General features: G+C 38.1%; 2 protein-coding genes across 3 annotated transcripts; both read left to right on the top strand.

Moving 5' to 3' along the window:
* The first annotated feature begins 505 nt into the window (after positions 1 to 505).
* On the top strand, positions 506 to 4016 carry LOC118437358 (WASH complex subunit 3-like). 2 transcript variants are annotated; one of them, XM_035856313.1, is made up of 5 exons: positions 506 to 1980; positions 2278 to 2493; positions 2653 to 2985; positions 3182 to 3311; positions 3905 to 4016. In XM_035856313.1, exons 3-5 carry the CDS (start codon positions 2653 to 2655, stop codon positions 3979 to 3981), a joined length of 540 nt encoding a protein of 179 aa, XP_035712206.1. In that variant the 5' UTR covers positions 506 to 1980; positions 2278 to 2493; the 3' UTR covers positions 3982 to 4016. The 2 variants fall into 2 exon arrangements, with proteins under 2 accessions (XP_035712206.1, XP_035712205.1); XM_035856312.1 differs by having other exon boundaries at positions 506 to 2166.
* Positions 4017 to 11519: 7503 nt separating this feature from the next.
* Positions 11520 to 18420, top strand: LOC118437289. Its single transcript, XM_035856222.1, has 9 exons — positions 11520 to 11661; positions 12007 to 12069; positions 12199 to 12319; positions 12414 to 12475; positions 13014 to 13772; positions 15293 to 15734; positions 16488 to 16680; positions 16751 to 16846; positions 18294 to 18420. Exons 3-7 carry the CDS (start codon positions 12226 to 12228, stop codon positions 16541 to 16543), a joined length of 1413 nt encoding a protein of 470 aa, XP_035712115.1. The 5' UTR covers positions 11520 to 11661; positions 12007 to 12069; positions 12199 to 12225; the 3' UTR covers positions 16544 to 16680; positions 16751 to 16846; positions 18294 to 18420.
* The last annotated feature ends 147 nt before the right edge of the window (positions 18421 to 18567 follow it).

The following is an 18567-nucleotide window of genomic DNA, read 5'->3' as shown; positions in this document are numbered from 1 at the left end:
TCGTCCCCAGGACATCTTGTCTATGTACAATTACCCATTGGCAAAGTGCTACATTGCGGGCGACGAAATTACAATCCATGTGAAAGTCCCACTTCATCGAGAAGGAGCGAAGCTAACATTGTACGAAGTCATCAATCTCCCGTACTTATACAAGGATAGTGTGTGTACAATTAATCATAGTCCAACCTACGTTGTGGATGCCGATAGTTATATAACAACCATCCAAGGAACTCAGCTGAATTCTTGTGACCCCAGCTCTGGGATATGCTATGTTTCTCAATTCCAAAGTGACCCTCAAATAGGAAAACTCTGCATTGAGAGCATAATTAGAGGCTCCTCTGTTAACGAACTCAAAAAGGCTTGTCCTTTCACGTGTTTCCCGCGCCTCAGTCAACAGCCGTACATAACTCAGCTCGACTTCCACACGTTTATGATAACCAGTGTCCCAAAGGGTTCTACTATAGTGTGCGATTCAGCGAATTCCACCAAAATCATCCGCCAACTTCCAGAAATTGAATATGGATCACTTGAAGTTGTAATCCCTTGTTCTTGTCGACTAAACATTAAAGGACGATCCCAACCGATAAGTTCCCCTTATCCTTGCCCTACAGGAAACGTCGATAAGATATCAGTAGTGCAAACAATTCCATCAACATGGGCTAAAATAGACGTAATAGTGACAGATACAATGTTAAGGGCAGGGGCAAAGCCAATAACGAACACATTTGCAAACTTAAGTGCTGCCCTGAACGAGTCATGGGTGTTAGAATCCACCACCTTCAACGTCTCAGAAATAGCCGATTTAGTGCACGTTAAAATCCCAGATATAATACATCTTCTCCCCAGTGTCTCAAGTGCCCTCCTATATATTTGGAATGTGCCTCTAACTTTGGCAATTTTGTATCTTTTTTGGGATCGAATCAAAAAAGCCGCAAGATTAGCCGCTAGTTTTACCCCCAAGGAATGGCCATGAGCGCCCTCTTGCGTTGTGGTGCTGATGCACAAGAACTCCCTTCCCCCTCAGAATATACCAGTGGTGTACCCCCTGAAGCCGTATCTTACTATCACGCTGCATTTATCATGCTCATTTTGATTCTCATTTTCTTAGTGTGCGCGATACTTTGTATGGTGTTTTTGTTCATACATTGGTATAAGTGGCAGCAAGTTAAGCACCCACGAAACAGTTCCTCTATACGGTTAAATACATGGACTCGTGAGCAGAGTGATGAAGAAAAAGATGAGAGTGATGAGCAACCTCTATATCCCCATAAACCTCGTGGAATTATATTGGCACCATTACCTACCATCAACGAAACTGAAAGTGACGAGGCCACGACTTCCGCACATATTCAAGAGTATCAACTTGACCCCAACAACAAGTTAAAAATCTATCTCACGCGTAACTAAATCCGAATAATGCTGCGTAAACACAAAAGTTGATGATAATGTAAAATTCACACGACCACCACCATTTTTTGGACTATAAATAGTGCTAAAAAACGCATGCGAAGTTATCCTCATCTCTAGTCATTCTTCTCAAATTAACAAAACTACTCACACCCTGCAACCATGGCTTCCAGCTCTACCAGCGACGACATCAGCATCCTCTTGGCGTCAACTTCCACCCACTGGAACGTCACCGACGGCCTGTTTTTTATCTCGCCTTCGTCAGTACAACCCAATTATTTTCATATCGTTACGCTGTCACGAAGAAACCCGTACACCTTCACGCAAGATTTGGTGACATACGATTTACCATATTATCGTATATCACACTTCTCTCTCCAAGATTATCGGGTGGTGATCACCTTCATAAAACCAAGCGATCTTCCGACGGAGTTCTCGGCGCTTCCCACTTTGTACATTCCGAACAAAGTAAGAGCCAAGGCAATGGAGTGGGTCGAACCACTCCAGTACTACTACCACGCCGCTCATCGGGGGCTAATGACTGAACTATTCGCATGGGCCTACGCCTTTAAGGTACTACGCTCCTTTTGTACTCCAGCAGTTGAGCAAGAGTGAACTGTTGGGTTGAAACAGGAGGTGGCAGAGGTCGCCTACCTCCTGTTTCTTCACCAACTACCACGCTTCCTCGTCTCACTCATTTTTGGCAGTTTCTTCAGTGCAACTGCAGCAGAACCTTCTCCTTTCTTCGACTCTATTTAGGTAAGCGAATTGGTTGCCATGACAACCAATTAATTACCAAATTAATTGGTTGTCGTGGTAATCCATTTATTCATTCTATAAATGTGCTTAAAAATTAATTTATTATTACAGGTGATATAGTCTCCAGGTCGAGGGTAGTTTGCCTTTGAGAGGAAACCAAACAGCCCTGGCGAACAATTAATAAAGTGACGACGCGGTGGTGAAGATTAATTCCGAAGAATTAATTGGACGGTTAATTGGGCTACATATCGTTACTCTTAAACTTTGACATTTTAGCAGAAGGTAAAATCATTACACCCTCCTGGTCGTCCGTTCGTCTGAATCAAGGTGGGTCAATTAATTGGTAGCAGAGTTAGTTGTTTATCCACAAGTATAAATATATCTCTATTTGTTGAGTATTTTGTTAAAATTTAAAATGTCGTATTTGTTGAAGCAGAAGCAAGAATTGGGTATAATTATTTATCAAGACCTTGATTTTTTTGTCAGATGAGTGCTGTAATGATGATGCCTCCTCCACCTCCACCCCCACCTCCCCCACCACGGAAACCTAACGACAAAGAAAAAGGTGAAAGAGTAGAAAAAGATGAAGAGGAGGACAAAGATAAGGATAAGGTGGAGAAGGAAAATCGACAAGAGAAGCAAGAAGACCAAGAGGAAAGAGGTAAAGGCGCCCCTGTGAAAAGGGTGAACCTACACGGGTCACCACCACCGAGTTGTGACCGGCGAGGCGGTGCTCCGAGGGGAAGGCGCGGAGCTCGCCCTCATCCCTACACACGGGGAGGACGGACCCACCCACAACCCGATCCACCTATTCGACGGGTATTTGTGTTTATTTTTAACCAGGGCTTCTGTACCTTACCTCTGTCTGTCTTACGATAACTGCCGCTCGCTAACCTTTCGCACCTCTCTTTTTAAACCCCAACTCCAAACATTTTTTATGATATTTTGCATTTTATGCTGGGTGATTTTATAAACTCTGTTATACACTAATTCACCTTATCTATTTTTTTTACAGAATTCGTTTGTTGTCCGGTTTTGCTTTGCCTGTGGAGCTGAGGCCCACCCCAGGGCTCCTGCTTGCCAGCGATGTCGTGTTCGGTTCCAAGGGCGAAGATGCGGAGCTTGCTTCGCCCCTGTGGCAGCTGGTTCGTCATCCTGTCATTCAAGGGGGTGAAAACATACGGAAATGTCTTGTCCGTCCGTGCATCCAACAACCTCCACTTCCTCCTTCCCGACCACCAAGCTATTAATCAATGGGAAATTTGTAGAGTCGAAAACTACCGATTGGGTGGAACTTCGAAACCCTACGACAACATTTCTGTCGCAGATCTGAAATGCAAGAAGCAGTACAATCTGCAAATATGCATTTAAAACCTAGTCACATATGTCCATAATGGCTAGACAGCAAATTATTTTCAAGTTAGAGAGATTAGACGTTTGAAATACGTGGGTGGCGTCATGTCAGAAATGAAGGCGAAATTCTGGTCGAGTTTCGAATCGGGCAAAGTTGTCACCCAGCGCTAATCATTTTGGCAAATGTTTCATTTAATGTTGACCTTGCGTGAGGAGTATTTTCTCTCAATTTTCGTAAAATTAAGAACGAGGCGTAATGTGAGACAAAGACGGGGAGGTGGAGGAAGACGACGTTGGCGAAATACTAAGACATTTCCGTGTGTTTACACCCTTTTGCTACATTTCGTTTGCAATGGTTTATTTCAATAAATTTTACTTTTTTTAGATATGCAGATCGAGGGCCACTTCTGCATTTACTGTGGCGGTATTTTGGATGTCGTCGGAGTGTATTCTCCCAACTGATGGTTTTTTAAAATGAAAATAAATCGTTGAAAACTAATTACTGTGCTTGTTTGAAGTTGTATTTATTTAGTTTTTGCATAATTACTAACTTGCGCGTCAACCTTCTTCGATTTGGAAGTATCCCGAACGGGCATCGAGGAACCAGGAGCAGTCGAAATTCGTCGATATTTATGTTCCTCCAAATCTCTACAACAATATTTCTCGTGGTCAACATTGCCATGGCCATTCTCCCCTGAATCGTGGCGCTCCCAATGTGAGGCAAAACGGCTAAAATTCCAAGAAAGCAGTCAAAATCACTCCATAAATCTTTCCCCTAATTTCAAAATTTCCACAATTTACCACAATTTTTCAATTTTGTAAGTTCATGACCGACTGGGAGCGGTTCTGGGGTCATTATGTCCAACCCAGCGGCAAAAATTTGTCCCGTTTTAAGGGCTTTGATCAACGCGTCTTGCTCCACCGTGCCTATGCAGCGAAATAATTAATTGTTTCGCGAAAATTGTGTCCAAAATATTATTCTAAATTTCTGTGTTGGCCAGCTCGCCCAACACAAAGAAGGCCTCGAGCTACTCCTCGATTCCGGTGACATCCATCTCTTTGTGACCGTAAATTCTAAGTACGATTTGGATTAAGTACAGGTTTGGCTAACGAGGGGGGTTTACCCGTTTCCCGGGTATAAAATTCCAGCATTGAAACCCACACGATGAGGCGTCGGATAATTGAATCTCTTCAAAAATGTCTCCCAAATATCGGCTTTCATTCCATTTAGTAACAAAATGCACTCTCTCAAGAGGGGACGAATGTTTCAAAAGATAACGACAAAATTTTGAAAAGTAATACAAAGAATTGATGCTAGTTCATGCAAGAGTACAAAGTATTAGTACATAAAAATTATATTATAATCAGAGGGCGGATATTTATGTACCTAAAGGAAAGTATGTATGTACCCAAAATCCTCAAAATTTGTATGAAAATATGTAATGTGTACGACAAACTTAAAATGCGTAAAATTTGGGAAACTATGTTTGAATTTTTGCGATCGTGCTTAGATCAGATGTCAGTATACGAAGTATTAGTATGATATGATTTGGTATAAGAAAGTTAGAAATAAATACATAAATTTAACTGGAATAAGTGACTTTAACTTAAATTTATTAAGTTATTCAAGTATTAAATTTGGTTCTTTAAATTAAATAAATTAAGTAATATTTTTAACCGATTTTCGGCGGCGTGTAGGCTTTTTATTGGAGGTTCCTCCGTGTGATCTGCTTCACTGACTTGTGACTTTTCAGGTGCTTGTGATGTAATTGTGTTGATTAGTTTATTGGCTTTTATATTTTGTGCCGATCGGTAGGCTTCAAGCCTGTACGTCGGTTGACGATATCCCATATTCCTAGGAAACGTGGGATCCACAATTTCGGGAGCGTAGTCTTCGACATAAAATATTTTAGCCTTGTCCCGTATTGCATTCCACTTTTGTAAAGTTTCGTTACTTCTGTAAACTCTGGTAACATGCAGTTGACCTTCAGGATTCACTGGTTTACCAGTAATTTCGTCCAATGGACCTTGTGTCCATATAATAAAATCGCACCACGTTCGTCCTGTTACGTGCAACTGCGTTACAACCTGTGCATAATAATGAGATGTCTTAGCAAACTCATACACAGGATTTTCTGGTGTAGAGGTCTTACTAAGGCGTAATGCGTAAGATTTGCGTAAAACTACATCAGTTGGTTTTGCAAACCTTTCCTTGTGTGGACATTTTACTTCTATAATTCCGTCGGTTCCAACCACACCATCTGGTGAAGCTCCTAGTAGTCCAAACTCTAAAGATTTAAATATACCCGATGGTTGCACAACTACATTGTATAATTTTTCATAAAGCTGAATAGCCTTTGTTTCGTTTTGTTTGCCCCAGATTATTGCTGGATTGGCATTCAAATTTCGAGGTTCTAAAAGATCGTCAAGCAAAGCAACGTTAGGCGTTTTGTCCGCTAAAGAGAGTATTCTACCAGCTATGCTAGCTGTTATCATGAACTGCCGGCGTTCAACATATAACGGATTCGCAAACTGCCCGACAGTTTCCTCGTGTATTTTCCACTGCTCTTCCTTTGAGCTAATTGAGTGTTGAGCAACAAATTCGTCTACTCTCTTTCTCAACTCCGACTCCGGCAAGCCAACGTCTTCTGCATGTCCGCCATATGATGGGTTCCCCAACGGCTTCCTCCTCTTGCTGAAAAATTCAGGCAAACCTTTCTTGACAAATTTTGAAAATATCCGCTTCTTGCGTTTTGTTTTTCTGGCAGTAGCTCTTGCTCTGCGTTGAATACCTTGAGTTAATTTTTTTGTCCATTGACTTCCAACCAGAGTTTGTTTTGTTTTTTCGAATGCAGATTTTGTCCAACCTGAACTGAACTGAAATCCGAAGGTGGCCTCCATAACCTTCAGGTTATATTTACCACCTTTAGTATAGTTGACTCGTCTACCTTGTGCAAATTTGTTTATTTGTGCTTGAAAGCATTCTGCAATATTGTTCGTTAGGCCAAGCAGCAAGGACTTTGAATGATTCGCCAGTCTGGTAAATATTTCTTCGAGTTTATGGTAGAATTTAGGGTCTTTGAGTTTCATACCAACCGACACATCCGTATCTGGAATCTCTTTTTGAGTGTCCGTCCGCTGTCCATCTTCGATGGATTGTAAATTTCCGGCATTTGATTCAAATTTTTCTGGTACTATGATTTTCCCACCATTGCAAAAGTAACTGTTACAATTTCTATGACAGCCTAGTACGTGCAGCATTACCGCTTTTATGTCCGAACGCAAAGTGTCCTGGTTTGTTTGAGGTCGATTGATTCGATTGTGTTCTATTACGTATTGACAATACTTGCCTATAGAAGACCATCGGGTTTGCACGATGGATCTACAACTGATGTCGTAACCTGTATCTCCAACAAGACTAAGTATGTTTGTGTTGAGTCGTCGTATTGCATGATTTACACAATTGATTTTTTCCACCTCAAGGAAGCGTGAACTGCCTTTGGCATAAATGTATTGTATTTCATTAAACACGCTGGAATCTCCGTCCCCAATAAGTTTTTTGAAACGCAACTGATGCACTTCAATGCTTTGTTCAAATCCTTCGCGGATAAGATCTGCTTCCATAGCCTGCGCCGAACCTTCCCAATTCTTGTAGCATTTTTCGTGGCTTTGGCCATTGTTCCTTGAACAAATCAAACAATAACTGTTTCTGACGCCTACGAATAAAGGTAGCATGGTTAGCGCACCAATAATTACAGCGCTCCCAGTCTTAGCTTTCCCATTTTGGTTGTAACACCGTTGACTCCACTGCCCATCAGCGTATACTACGGTCCACGCGACACCATCGCTATCAACTTGTCCAAGAGCAACGGCCATTTCTCGCTCTTTTTTACCGTTTTCAACGAGGAGGTCTTTCCAAGCAATTTCAAGATCCTCCATAAATCGTGCTTCGTGCTTATAGTACGTTTTTGAAGCCATACAAGGGACATCCAAGCAACCCAAAAAATGTTCCAAAGCTGTGTATCCCATTCCTGTGGAATTAGTTGCCCATATAGCTGCATCAGTCACGTGTGTAGTTTTGTTACCTGTGTCACTGTCTAAGACAAATACTTCGTTGCATTGTTTACATTTTGCCACAAAAGTGGAACGCATTCCAGTACGTGTTTCTTTTTCAAAGTATAGTTCTCCTGGACATTTTGTCCCATGGTTAGAACTATATCTCATCAGCCATTCGATTGACTCAGTTGTAAAGATTCTTCTGCCCTCAATTTTCGGAAGTTCTAATTCGCTCGCAACTTCTGTTGCTTCCTCTTCTGTGAAAGACAGCTTGCGGCCACGCAAACCTTTATTTATAAACCTCCTAGTTCGTGGTGTTGTGATATCGTGGAGGGATTTAGGTGTCACCGTTTTTGTAACTTTAGAGTACGTTTTCGTCCTCACAGGTGTTACACAGTCCTGCCTTTCAGGTCTTACACAATCTACCCTTGATGTACATTGACCTTCGGCGCCACATGTTGGGACGTTTGTAACGATAGTTTTCTTAGTACCACCTAACCAATTTCTTCGGCAGGCAGCTCTCCTTTTAGATATAGGCCCCATTTCTGTGAATAAAAAATATCAAACCTTTGACTAATTAGTACCTTCCATATTTATAGTTTAATACTGAGCGGGCTCACGTCAACGTTCTTATATCTCGCATATCTTGCAAAGTTGGCGTAGGAACATATTTTTCATTTACCCAGAAAATACAATTTTACATATTTCTATTTTCTAGCCATTTCTATTTTAATTTTTCCACGATTCTTTAGCTGGATGATAAAAATTCGACCTTAATCGTGGAGACATTTCCAATTTTGTTACTTGAAACTCCATTCAAAGCAATTGTTCAGTCACCTCCAAGATTATGTCCACCCGTGGAACTAAATAAATACTTAACCAACAGTGTCATATTTATGTTTGCTTTCACCCTCAAATTCTCTCTCCTCGAATTACTTTCACAAATGTTTGTGTATTCAGGACGATCACTGCTTACATGATCACACAATGGGAAACATTTAGTAAAATAAAATTGGAGTGGATTCGGTCGACTGAATGGGCTTGTGACCAAACTACAATTTCGAAATTTATTCTAGCCACTCCGATGACCCCTTGAACAACTGGATTGATTTCGCCCATGTTCGAATCGAACTCGTTTCCTAGCTTTGTCCAGTATGAATCTGGTAGACATTTCAAGTCCATCGGTTTACTCATTCGAGAGTTATAGAAAAAACTGACTGACGGACGGGCATGACAATTACATAAGCCCTGGGTCGGGCTAAAATTTAAAGTTTGTGCTGGAAACAATTCATTTGTCGCAACATGCATACAATGATAAATAATACTGAGTGGGTTGCGATGCTAAATAAAACTTTGTCGTGAGCACGCCCATTGTAATTTATAAAATTATTACTTGAAATAGTTAAACCACTTACGTTTTTTTAAATAAGCTCAATTCTTCCAAAATAAAGCAGGACTTTACTCATTCAAATGGCAAAGGATGATGTTTATGTTTTTGAATTTCCCGTGACTGGTGCGAATGGGCATGATCTATACTCTTTGGTCTGTCAAAGCCACAGAAAAACCGACCTTTTTTTCTTGTAATTTGCGATAACTTTCGTAAAACGTGGAAATTTGTCATCTGTGATATTGCACATGAAAGATTATTAGTTGTACTACAATAGCTTGTGTAGCAGTTGTCAATATCTTATTTTTAGCAGAAGATATGAAGCTCGAAATGCATGCAATTGAAGAGGATAATGTTGAGCTTCATATCTTCTGCTAAAAATAAGATATTGACAACTGCTACACAAGCTATTGTAGTACAACTAATAATCTTTCATGTGCAATATCACACATGACAAATTTCCACGTTTTACGAAAGTTATCGCAAATTTCCTAAGCAAATACGAGCTATAAGCTGAGCATTGCGAGCCATTGGTGAAATAGGTGTCTCATGTTTCTCCCCATTACCGTTAAGTACATAAAAACTTATTCAATTTATCTGTTCAAACTTCTACGGACCTACCCCTTTACCATGCTCAAGTACGAGGATGAAACATATGAGGTGACCAGGCATAGCCCAGACAAATTAGGAGGATTAGTCTGGAGGAACCCACCCTCCTCCTTCATTGATAATCCAGCCCCGTTAGACCTCTCCTTCGACTTCGCACAGATTCGGTATTCGGCCCCATATTCCCCCTTGGACACCCCACCACCACCTCCGTACACCCCACGTGACACCCCACCACCCCCCACAAACGAGGACGTGAGTTTCGCAACTTTTGATGATGATGACGTCGAATTTCTGGACTAGATTGTACTCGCATAACAGCTAAGACTCATTTTATCAACTCTTTTCAACTCTTTGATTTCATTGCAAAAACAAAAATAACAAAAACACTGTTTAGTTTCATAATCATATTGTCGTAGGTTACTTTTTTTTGCGTAGGTCAAGTTCTAGTAAAAGAAAAAAAAGTGGAGGAATGTAGCAATATAATAATAATACTTGCTGTAATAATAATATTTGCATATGTACATACATGTGTAAGTTTCTTGACATATGCACAAATGCGTGTGAACTTCATTCACGCGTGTACATACACATGTAGGTGTAGGTTTCGTTTAAGTTAGTTAAGTTAACCATAGCCAGTGCTCTTTATTACTTAAAGTTGGACGAGCAAAAGAAGTCATTAAAAGTAATGACATCTTTTGCTCTTGACTCTTTAAGTTATTAATTTAATGACTTGTTGAAGGGAATTAATTTTAAGTAATTAAGGATGTTGTATATAAGGCAACTAATGCCACGGTTTAGTTAGTCTGTCTTGGGATAAGTTCTTGCCTTGTGTCCTCTCTCTCTGTACATATACTGTCGTAAACGAGTTGAATAAAAATACACACACTAAAAAAGTACGAAGTTGCAGTGGACCTATTTATTTAAGTAAAAGTGCACATTTTACAAGTCCATAAATAAGTAGTGCGTTACATTAGCAAAAAACTGATTTCTGGTTCTTATGCAAAATCGTATGAGGAATCCAATGCACTTATCAGATTTTTATTATCTCTTGCAGTTTCGAAGAAAATAGCTACTTACAGTTAACTTGGGCATACTGTGTACATGTTCAAAATAAACTTTTGACTTGGATCAAATAAATCACTTAAAACTAAAATTTTAAATTTTAAACTTTTAAAATTTCATTTGCTTCAACGCCCCCCAAAGCCTTGCAGAAGAAACACAAAACCCCGATCAAGCCCATGAACGGAGTGTTTCTAAAAACATCCTGTAAAAATCAAATATTTGTAAAAAATAATGCAATTGAATTTTTAATAAATCAATTATTGTGAAGAAACATGCTTTCGAATTTTTAAATTCTCGCTAGAATGCGAAACAACAAGTTTTTCGATTTGTATTAAATTACTCCTTCACTGAAATTACTTAAATTTCATTACAATATGAACCCAATGTGACTGTTTCCTCAAATAAATTATAAAATGCAACTCAAGTTTCTTATCTTCGTTTTTGCTAAACTTTTTCAGACAATTGTTTGTGCATTAAAATTTGAACTTTATGACACGCGTTTCTTATGCAGAAAATGGTCTAATTACAAAATATGTACCAACCATACATATGTACAAGCCTTTTCTTGCTCAATACTCAGAAATCTATTCTTACCCTTTAAGCTCGCGTTCAAATTCAGGATTTTAAAATATCTAAAAGGTGACAGATCGTGCAAACCACACGTTATGATAACTTATCAATAAGATATGTAATTTTGCCTGATAATCAGAATTTTCCAGGGCAATAAATAATACAAATATTTAAATAATTAAGTTTTCAAGAAAAAGAAGATCTCGACAAGTACTTATCAAAACTGCGGGATGAACCACATAATGCCTGGATACCCCTTTAAATAAAAAGGGACACTAACTTGCCCAGTCCTCCTTCCATAAATATTTCTTTCGTTGCCTGACCCTCGTCGTGTAAAGACACTCATTTTTAAGATCTTAAGCATATTCGTTTTGTTGAATTTTATATTGTCGTTCATATTTTACTCGAGTTTTAATTAACTCGGTCAATAACAGAAGATCAACAACTGATAATTAAGGGTACGTAAGATGTGACATTTTAGACTTGATAAGTATTTATTACTGTACTGATATTACAAAATCATAAATTGTTGTGTCTGACACCATCAAAAATTTAAAGAATATCTAGAATTTATTATAATTAGAAAGAATTTAAAGAATACGTTTCATCTTTATTAAAAATATTTGAGTTACTTAATCAAAAATTAAATTCAGTTGACCATGGGAAATTTTAAGTTTCGATCCCTAAGCAATAAAATTGTATAATTTTGTAAGGATAAAAATTTGAGGCGAACAAAATACTCATGTATTTTTATGCAAAGAGAAAGTCAATATTTCATGCATATTTTATGTTTTATCTTACAGCATAAAATCAACGTAAGTTCGAAGCACGCAGACATCTTGAATATTTGTCACATTTTAGTTCAGGTAAAGAAATATTTAATTAACCTGATTAAGTAACAAGTATTTTACAGTTTCATCATTTCATGCTTGCATATTTTGTTGAGAATGACGGTAATTTCATTTCTGTATGTACAATATGTCAATTCTAAATAGCTAAAGACGTCCCACTAACCCAACAAAATGCCTATCGAGCTGGATTACAGTGACAAAAATTGTGAAAATATGAGGTTGGAGTCAACATCCTCACGAGAAGAGAGCATTTCTCTAAATATTGGTAAATGCTACATTCTAATTTTTTGTCGTGGAAACTGCGCTTTTCTTTATTTCGAGAGATTCTCATTTTTGGAATTCATTCCGTTTAATTATAGACTCAAAAAATGTACGTGTAAGCATTGACAACACCATGTCCCAAGTTTTCATGAATCCGTTGGTAAGTTACGCTTTTTTGTAGTATTGATTTTTTCATAAAATTTCTCTCGGATGGATACGATGCTGAGTTACACGTCCTAATAGTAATAAGCACTACATAATTACAATTTTGAACATTGAATTTTCATACATATCTTCCCACAAAAGAGGAATATTTAATTCAACAAGTTCCAAGTTTTACAGTGTTTGTCAAGCACTGTTTGACCAGCATCATGGAAACACCACAATTTTACATTAGGATGTAATGTGTTGGGAAAACTGCAAAATATGAGCAGAAAAGTATGAAAAAATCGCCTTTTAATATATAATTTTGTACAAAATATCAACCAAAGAAATACTCTTAATTACTTTTTGATAAGATTTTGATAAGTGGTTAATTTATGCAGACATATCTGTATATTTCGTCCTCGACGGAAATAAAATATTACACATTTAGTTAAAGTACATACAAGATGTCAATTCACAACTGAAACGATTTGTTAAAATTTGTAACTGATTGGCCCACCCATTTAATCAAATAATTTTAAATTTTGCATCAGATTCTTGACGCAATCTTCGCCAAGCTCGACCTCCCCGATTTGAAAACGTCTCGTCTCGTCTGCCACGACTGGAACGACGTTGCGTCTACCTTATTAGGAAAACGGGCTTATCTCCACGTCAACAAGCTTTTTTCCTACGATGCCCCCAACTTAGGTGAGATGTCCCCTGTCAACGACCAACTGATGCGACGCCTCCTCATCTCCGGCCTATTCTACAAGGAAAAACCTGACTTTATTGTACAAGCTCTCACTCAAGTGACTCAATTAACTGGCGAAATCAAATTTTTTGCCTCCCGGAAGGAATTGGTCCCTCTTCTCCTCGACAGAATAAGAGGGTTGGGATCCACAAAAATCCAAAAGATTGACCTCACCAGCCACTGGCAACCGAATACTAAGTATACACTTCCGGTCCAGGCGTGTCAAAAACTCCCCCCGCAACCTAACTTGAAATTGCTCAGGTTCAATATTCTTTCCCAGTTTAGACATGATCAAAAAACTGGATGTCACGAATTTCAACCCCTGATCCAAATCTGGCTCGATGCTGCCCCCAACTTGACCACGCTGGACGTCGAGGCATCCCTCTATCCAGATTTGGAGGGGTGTAGAAATCTTAAAGTTCTGAAATTTGAGTTTGTAACGCGCTACGACTATTTTCCGAACTTCGATGTGACCAAGGTGACGAAGATGCTGGGACAGGTGAAGGATTCCTTGATCGAGCTGGAGTTGTGTCAGCCGATGGGGAATGGGCCCATGGAGAAGGTAAGGATTTAATAGAAGTATTTTGTAATGGGGAAACCCAGGACAATGCACTCTAAATAAAAGTTGTGTAAATGGTTTGAGAGTAAAGATTACAGAGGAATTGAGTACAATTTGCCCAAGTGTTGTGTCACCCTCTTTTTTACTCCACCTTGCGTAAGGGGTGGTCCATAAATTATGTCACGCTGAAGATGGGGGGGAGGGGTCCCAAGAATCCGTGACAAAGTGTGACATATGGGGAGGGGGGGTTCGGCCGATCCGTGACATCACTTTTTGCAGGCCTAACTTAATGCAAACTTTAACTCACATTTTAATTCTCCGACTATGACCAAACTACAGTTTCGCAATTATTTCGAAATATATGTCCAAGTCCAACCGAATATCAAACCTTCGATCCAAAGCATCCAAAATTTCTACCAAGTTTTAGATTTTGTTCAAACCTTAAAATAATTTGCACAATATACAATTATTTGAAAATTTAAAAAATTCATGATGCCATAAAGTTTGCACAATTTAAAAAAATCGTCATAATTTTGTAAAAAATCCACTCAACAATTAAAAAAACATTACTAAATCTCCAAAAATTTGCACAATTAAAAAAAGTCCTCCGAAAGAACCGTATTTTTGATAGTTTCAAAAATGGGTACTAATTGAAGACAACTGCATGATTCAAAAATGTTAACAATTAAAAAATGCATCGCAATAAGAAAACTAAAAAATTTGGCGGATTTTTCTCAACTTATTTGAAACTTTTAAAAACTAAAAATACTAAAAAATGAACAGTAATTTTGGGAAAGGTTGTTATTCACAAATCTACCAAGCTATGACTTTTCAACCCATCAAGGGTGTAATATGAGTATAAATAAAGCTAACAATTGTGCCTATCTGTAAAATTACACGGGTTTCACTCAGTTATCTCGAAATATTAGGTTTAAACCGCAATTTGTACTACATCTTCTATGACAAAGGCATGGTTTCATAATTATCGGCCAAATAAAGTCAATTTGTACAAAATCCTGGAGACGAAGTACATAAGATTTCTGTGTGAGTTTTGATATTACGCCATATTTACTACTCGCTCCTCGTTTATAGAACACATGTATGTATCATTCTTGCAATTGGAAAAAATCAGATTTTCCGGCGTGACGTGACAAGAGGGGGGAGGGGTCACGTCGAGCGTGACAAAGGCGTGACAACAGGGGTGGGGGGGTCCTAAAAAAGGGCTTTTTTGCGTGACATAATTTATGGATCACCTCTAAATTTTGCACTACTTTTATTTAGAGTGTTTACTATGGCAAGACATTTCGAAAAAACGAATTTTTTAATAAAAAGTTAAACATTTTTCGTTGTGAAAAATTGAAAAATATACGAGTAGTTTTGCCATATCTCACAAATTAAATATGTTTCTAAACTCAATTTACGAAATATTTGTCGCGACTCGGCCGAATATCTATTTAATTAAACACTTGTTATTGTTGATCTGTGACTCTGAACTAATCCTAAGGTCTTTGCATGCACCATAGGTCCAGCCTATCCACGGCGGTCCCGTCATGTCAAAACTTACCAGGCTCTCCATCCATGCAACAAATGTGTTCCGAATTCATGACTTCTTTGATGAAACCCACTTCCCAAAATTAAAAACCTTCCGTGTCGACAACGGATTTTGGAAGTCGTCTGTTCTATCCCATCTAAATCTATGGAGGCGACACAGAGGAGTTGCCTCTCTCTCGGTGACCATGAACCACTGGGGTTTGGAGGAGGAAGAATTCTGGAAACAAATGATCCATATATTTCCAACCGTTAAGCAATTCGAATTGAAGATGCACAACATAGATTGCATTCCCCTCAAGAGGAGTATGGAATCGTTCAAAATGTGGGATTTGGAAGGGGTCAACGTTGAAGTGAACTGGGTGAAAAAATCCTACGTGTTGATTGAAGTCCTTAAATCCGTGTCCGTTATGAAGGGTATGATTCAAATTAAAATGAGTATTCCGATTTCAGCTAACTGATTATAATAATGAGGGTATAATCAATATTCCTCCTTGAATCGTAAAATGAGTTAAGAATGTTACGAGATTTTAAAAGCCAGGTAAAAAATCACAGTGCTACTGTTCCTTCATTATTATTAGTCCCAAATAATTTTTACTGGTTACCAGGTAACCGTTACCTGGCAGGTAAAATAAATTTTTATGAACAGATATTTGTACATCATCCTCACCATTTTATGTTACAACAGTTTCGGTATTGTTGCCAATGACGAAATTATTTAAGTAATACATAAGTATATGGACAAATAACTTCTCAGAAAAATTATCAGACTTTTGCGACTAATAATATTGGACGAACAGTAACTATGGGGATGTAAACTAGGTTATACGCAGATTACATATTTTGACCCACTTCGTTTTTCGGACCAACTCTTAAGAACCTACATTTTGAGTCGTATCTGAACAAATACGCAAAATGTGGCACGTTAGGGTGGCCGCAAGTTCGCAAAAAAGCTCGGTTACTGCCGCATGGGACAGGTTCCGATTGAAAACATCAGCTTAGACTTGAGGCGCCCCTAAGTTGCTTAATTTTGCGCATGTTCACAGATGCCACTAAAAATGTTTTTTTAAAAGTTGATTTTCCAAACAAAGGTGATCACAAATTAATCTGGGTTGAACACGGTTTGCCTTCCTATTGTGATTGTTACGAAGTTTTACCCGTTGATTTCAGATTCGCCAACATTTCAGGGTTATGTACGGAGGAATAATGAATCTCAATATTCCTAAATTTCGTATTAATTTCACGAGTTAAAAGTGTCCTTTTCTCGTACATTAAAGTTAAGGAAGAACGCTTTTCTCCCCACATTCAAGATCTCATCTTGTCCAGTAGAGGATTTAAAAGCGTAGAAATCGCAGGACATGTGGTCAGTAAAATATTTAACTTTCAAGTATGAATGTGGACAGCAAATATTTTACAGATTTCTAATAATTTAGGAACCAAAAATCGTGGGACGAATTAGACCCATTTTTGAAGCAAGTGGTGCACCCATTCATTTTTCGGGAGGCGTTATTCACAAGGAAATCAGAGGGGTATATTATTAGATAAAAGTCAACCTGGCTTCCAATACTACAACTTTTACTTGTAATTTTTCTACTTGAACGCTCTCTTCACAACATTGTGTTCCTAAAACACAGGTTCCTAAAATGTAAAATTTTTCCTTATTTGCATATTTATGTATATGTATGCTTATTTAAATACTTTGAAAAATTGCTCAACTCTATTTTTAATGTCAACACGAACAAATATTTACCCGAAAAAAGTATTTTTAAAATATGATCCATATTCTATTAAGTGGAACCGCGCTCAATGACCTGTGCATTTCGACCTGCTTGGTAGATATTTGCAAAGGCTTTCGTAAATTGTTGGTGGGAACCAGACATGTCAGTTTTTGTTTCGAAGGATTTGTCTTTCTTCATTCTTAGTCACCAATCAGACTTTCCGCAACGATCCTCAAATTTGCGATTTTCACTCGAAATTCCAAATGTCCTAATGATTTTTCGCCATTAACGTTCGAATTTTTCTAAATTTTTGGCCTTATAGCGAAGGTTATAGTACTTTCTATTCCATAAGGCCCAAATCTTTTCGATTTCTTGCAAATAGGGACGTTTGGAGGGTTTTCTTTTTTAAGCCCATTTGTCTCAATGTAAGCCTTGCTTGGAATTTTGAAGGGAATTTAGATCTCATGTACAACTTCTGTTGATAATCTACACTCACTGGGTTGCCAGAGTGAAAAAATGTGCTTTTCGAAGTCTTTAAGGGATCAGGGTCGACGTAGGTCTCGTCACAAACGATGATAATTTTTCATGACATTTGTAAACTGGTTTTTTTGCAACTTTTTTGCACCCTGGTTTTCTGGTCCCGAACATTTTTTCCCAGACTTGGTATGATTTTTTCTGTATTCCCCAGTTGATTAACTAAAATGCTGCACAACAAGCTTTTTGAGATTTTCAGTTCCCTAGCTTCCGTAGGACTTGATCCGGAAGGATTCGTGGTGAAGAATTTTTTTACGGCTTCCACTTTTTTGGTGGTGGCTGTGACGAGTGGTGGCCTCGAATGTTATTTGAATTTAGCTTTTTGTCATCCTAATAGTTCGAAATATAAACGCAGATTTTCGTTTTGTGACATACTTCAGTTTTGAAGTGTTGCCACGTCATGTTCGAGTCACGTTGGGCGACGTTTTTTTAGTTTTGAAAAACTCGATTTACAAGTGTTTTACTTTCAGCCCGATTTCTATTGAATTTCGTCATTTTAGAAAAAACGCTTTATACCCCTGGACGCCCTTGAAGTTGCGTCTCAAAAAATTATAATGCTGCATTTCAGTCTCAACTAACTGCACAGCATACTTTAAGATAACGCAGTTCCACTTAAGAGGAAATACATGATATGTTTTGATATTAGCATTTACGTACCTTCGATCCGTCGCTGTAACTTTAGGTATGATGTAATCATGTAAAAACCGTTTGAAATTTTTTACAGGTTGTCTACCTGGATTAATTTAAATATGACCTGCTATTCGGAATGAATCAATAACAAATTTAGGTTTTTTTTTTAAATATTAGACAGATTTTTTGTAAGTTTTAAAAGCTGAATTACTTAAATGGATTACAACATATGTATGTGTTTAGCATGCGTTCATTGTTTTTGTTTATTTATGTAATTCGAATGTGTATGTAAATAATCGTATCAATAAAAATGCAGATGTTTACAAATGGGTCAACGCGAGAAAATGTAATATTTAATCAAGTAGTCA

The sequence above is a fragment of the Folsomia candida genome, unplaced genomic scaffold (assembly GCF_002217175.1).
Source record: "Folsomia candida strain VU population unplaced genomic scaffold, ASM221717v1 Fcan01_Sc013, whole genome shotgun sequence".
NCBI classification, from domain to species: Eukaryota; Metazoa; Arthropoda; class Collembola; order Entomobryomorpha; family Isotomidae; genus Folsomia; species Folsomia candida.
The sequence above is the reverse complement of the archived record's forward strand: the minus strand, read 5'-3'. Positions and strand labels throughout refer to the sequence as shown.

What these genes read in the sequence shown, in the direction of transcription:
- LOC118437289 (XM_035856222.1), top strand. Translation starts at nt 12,226, where the DNA reads ATGCCTATCGAGCTGGATTACAGTGACAAAAATTGTGAAAATATGAGG. An exon ending in GAGCATTTCTCTAAATATTG is followed by an intron (nt 12,320 to 12,413) that starts GTAAATGCTACA and finishes GTTTAATTATAG; the next exon opens with ACTCAAAAAATGTACGTGTA. An exon ending in GGAATGGGCCCATGGAGAAG is followed by an intron (nt 13,773 to 15,292) that starts GTAAGGATTTAA and finishes CATGCACCATAG; the next exon opens with GTCCAGCCTATCCACGGCGG.
- LOC118437358 (XM_035856313.1), top strand. Translation starts at nt 2,653, where the DNA reads ATGAGTGCTGTAATGATGATGCCTCCTCCACCTCCACCCCCACCTCCC. An exon ending in CCGATCCACCTATTCGACGG is followed by an intron (nt 2,986 to 3,181) that starts GTATTTGTGTTT and finishes TTTTTTTTACAG; the next exon opens with AATTCGTTTGTTGTCCGGTT. An exon ending in CTTCGCCCCTGTGGCAGCTG is followed by an intron (nt 3,312 to 3,904) that starts GTTCGTCATCCT and finishes TACTTTTTTTAG; the next exon opens with ATATGCAGATCGAGGGCCAC.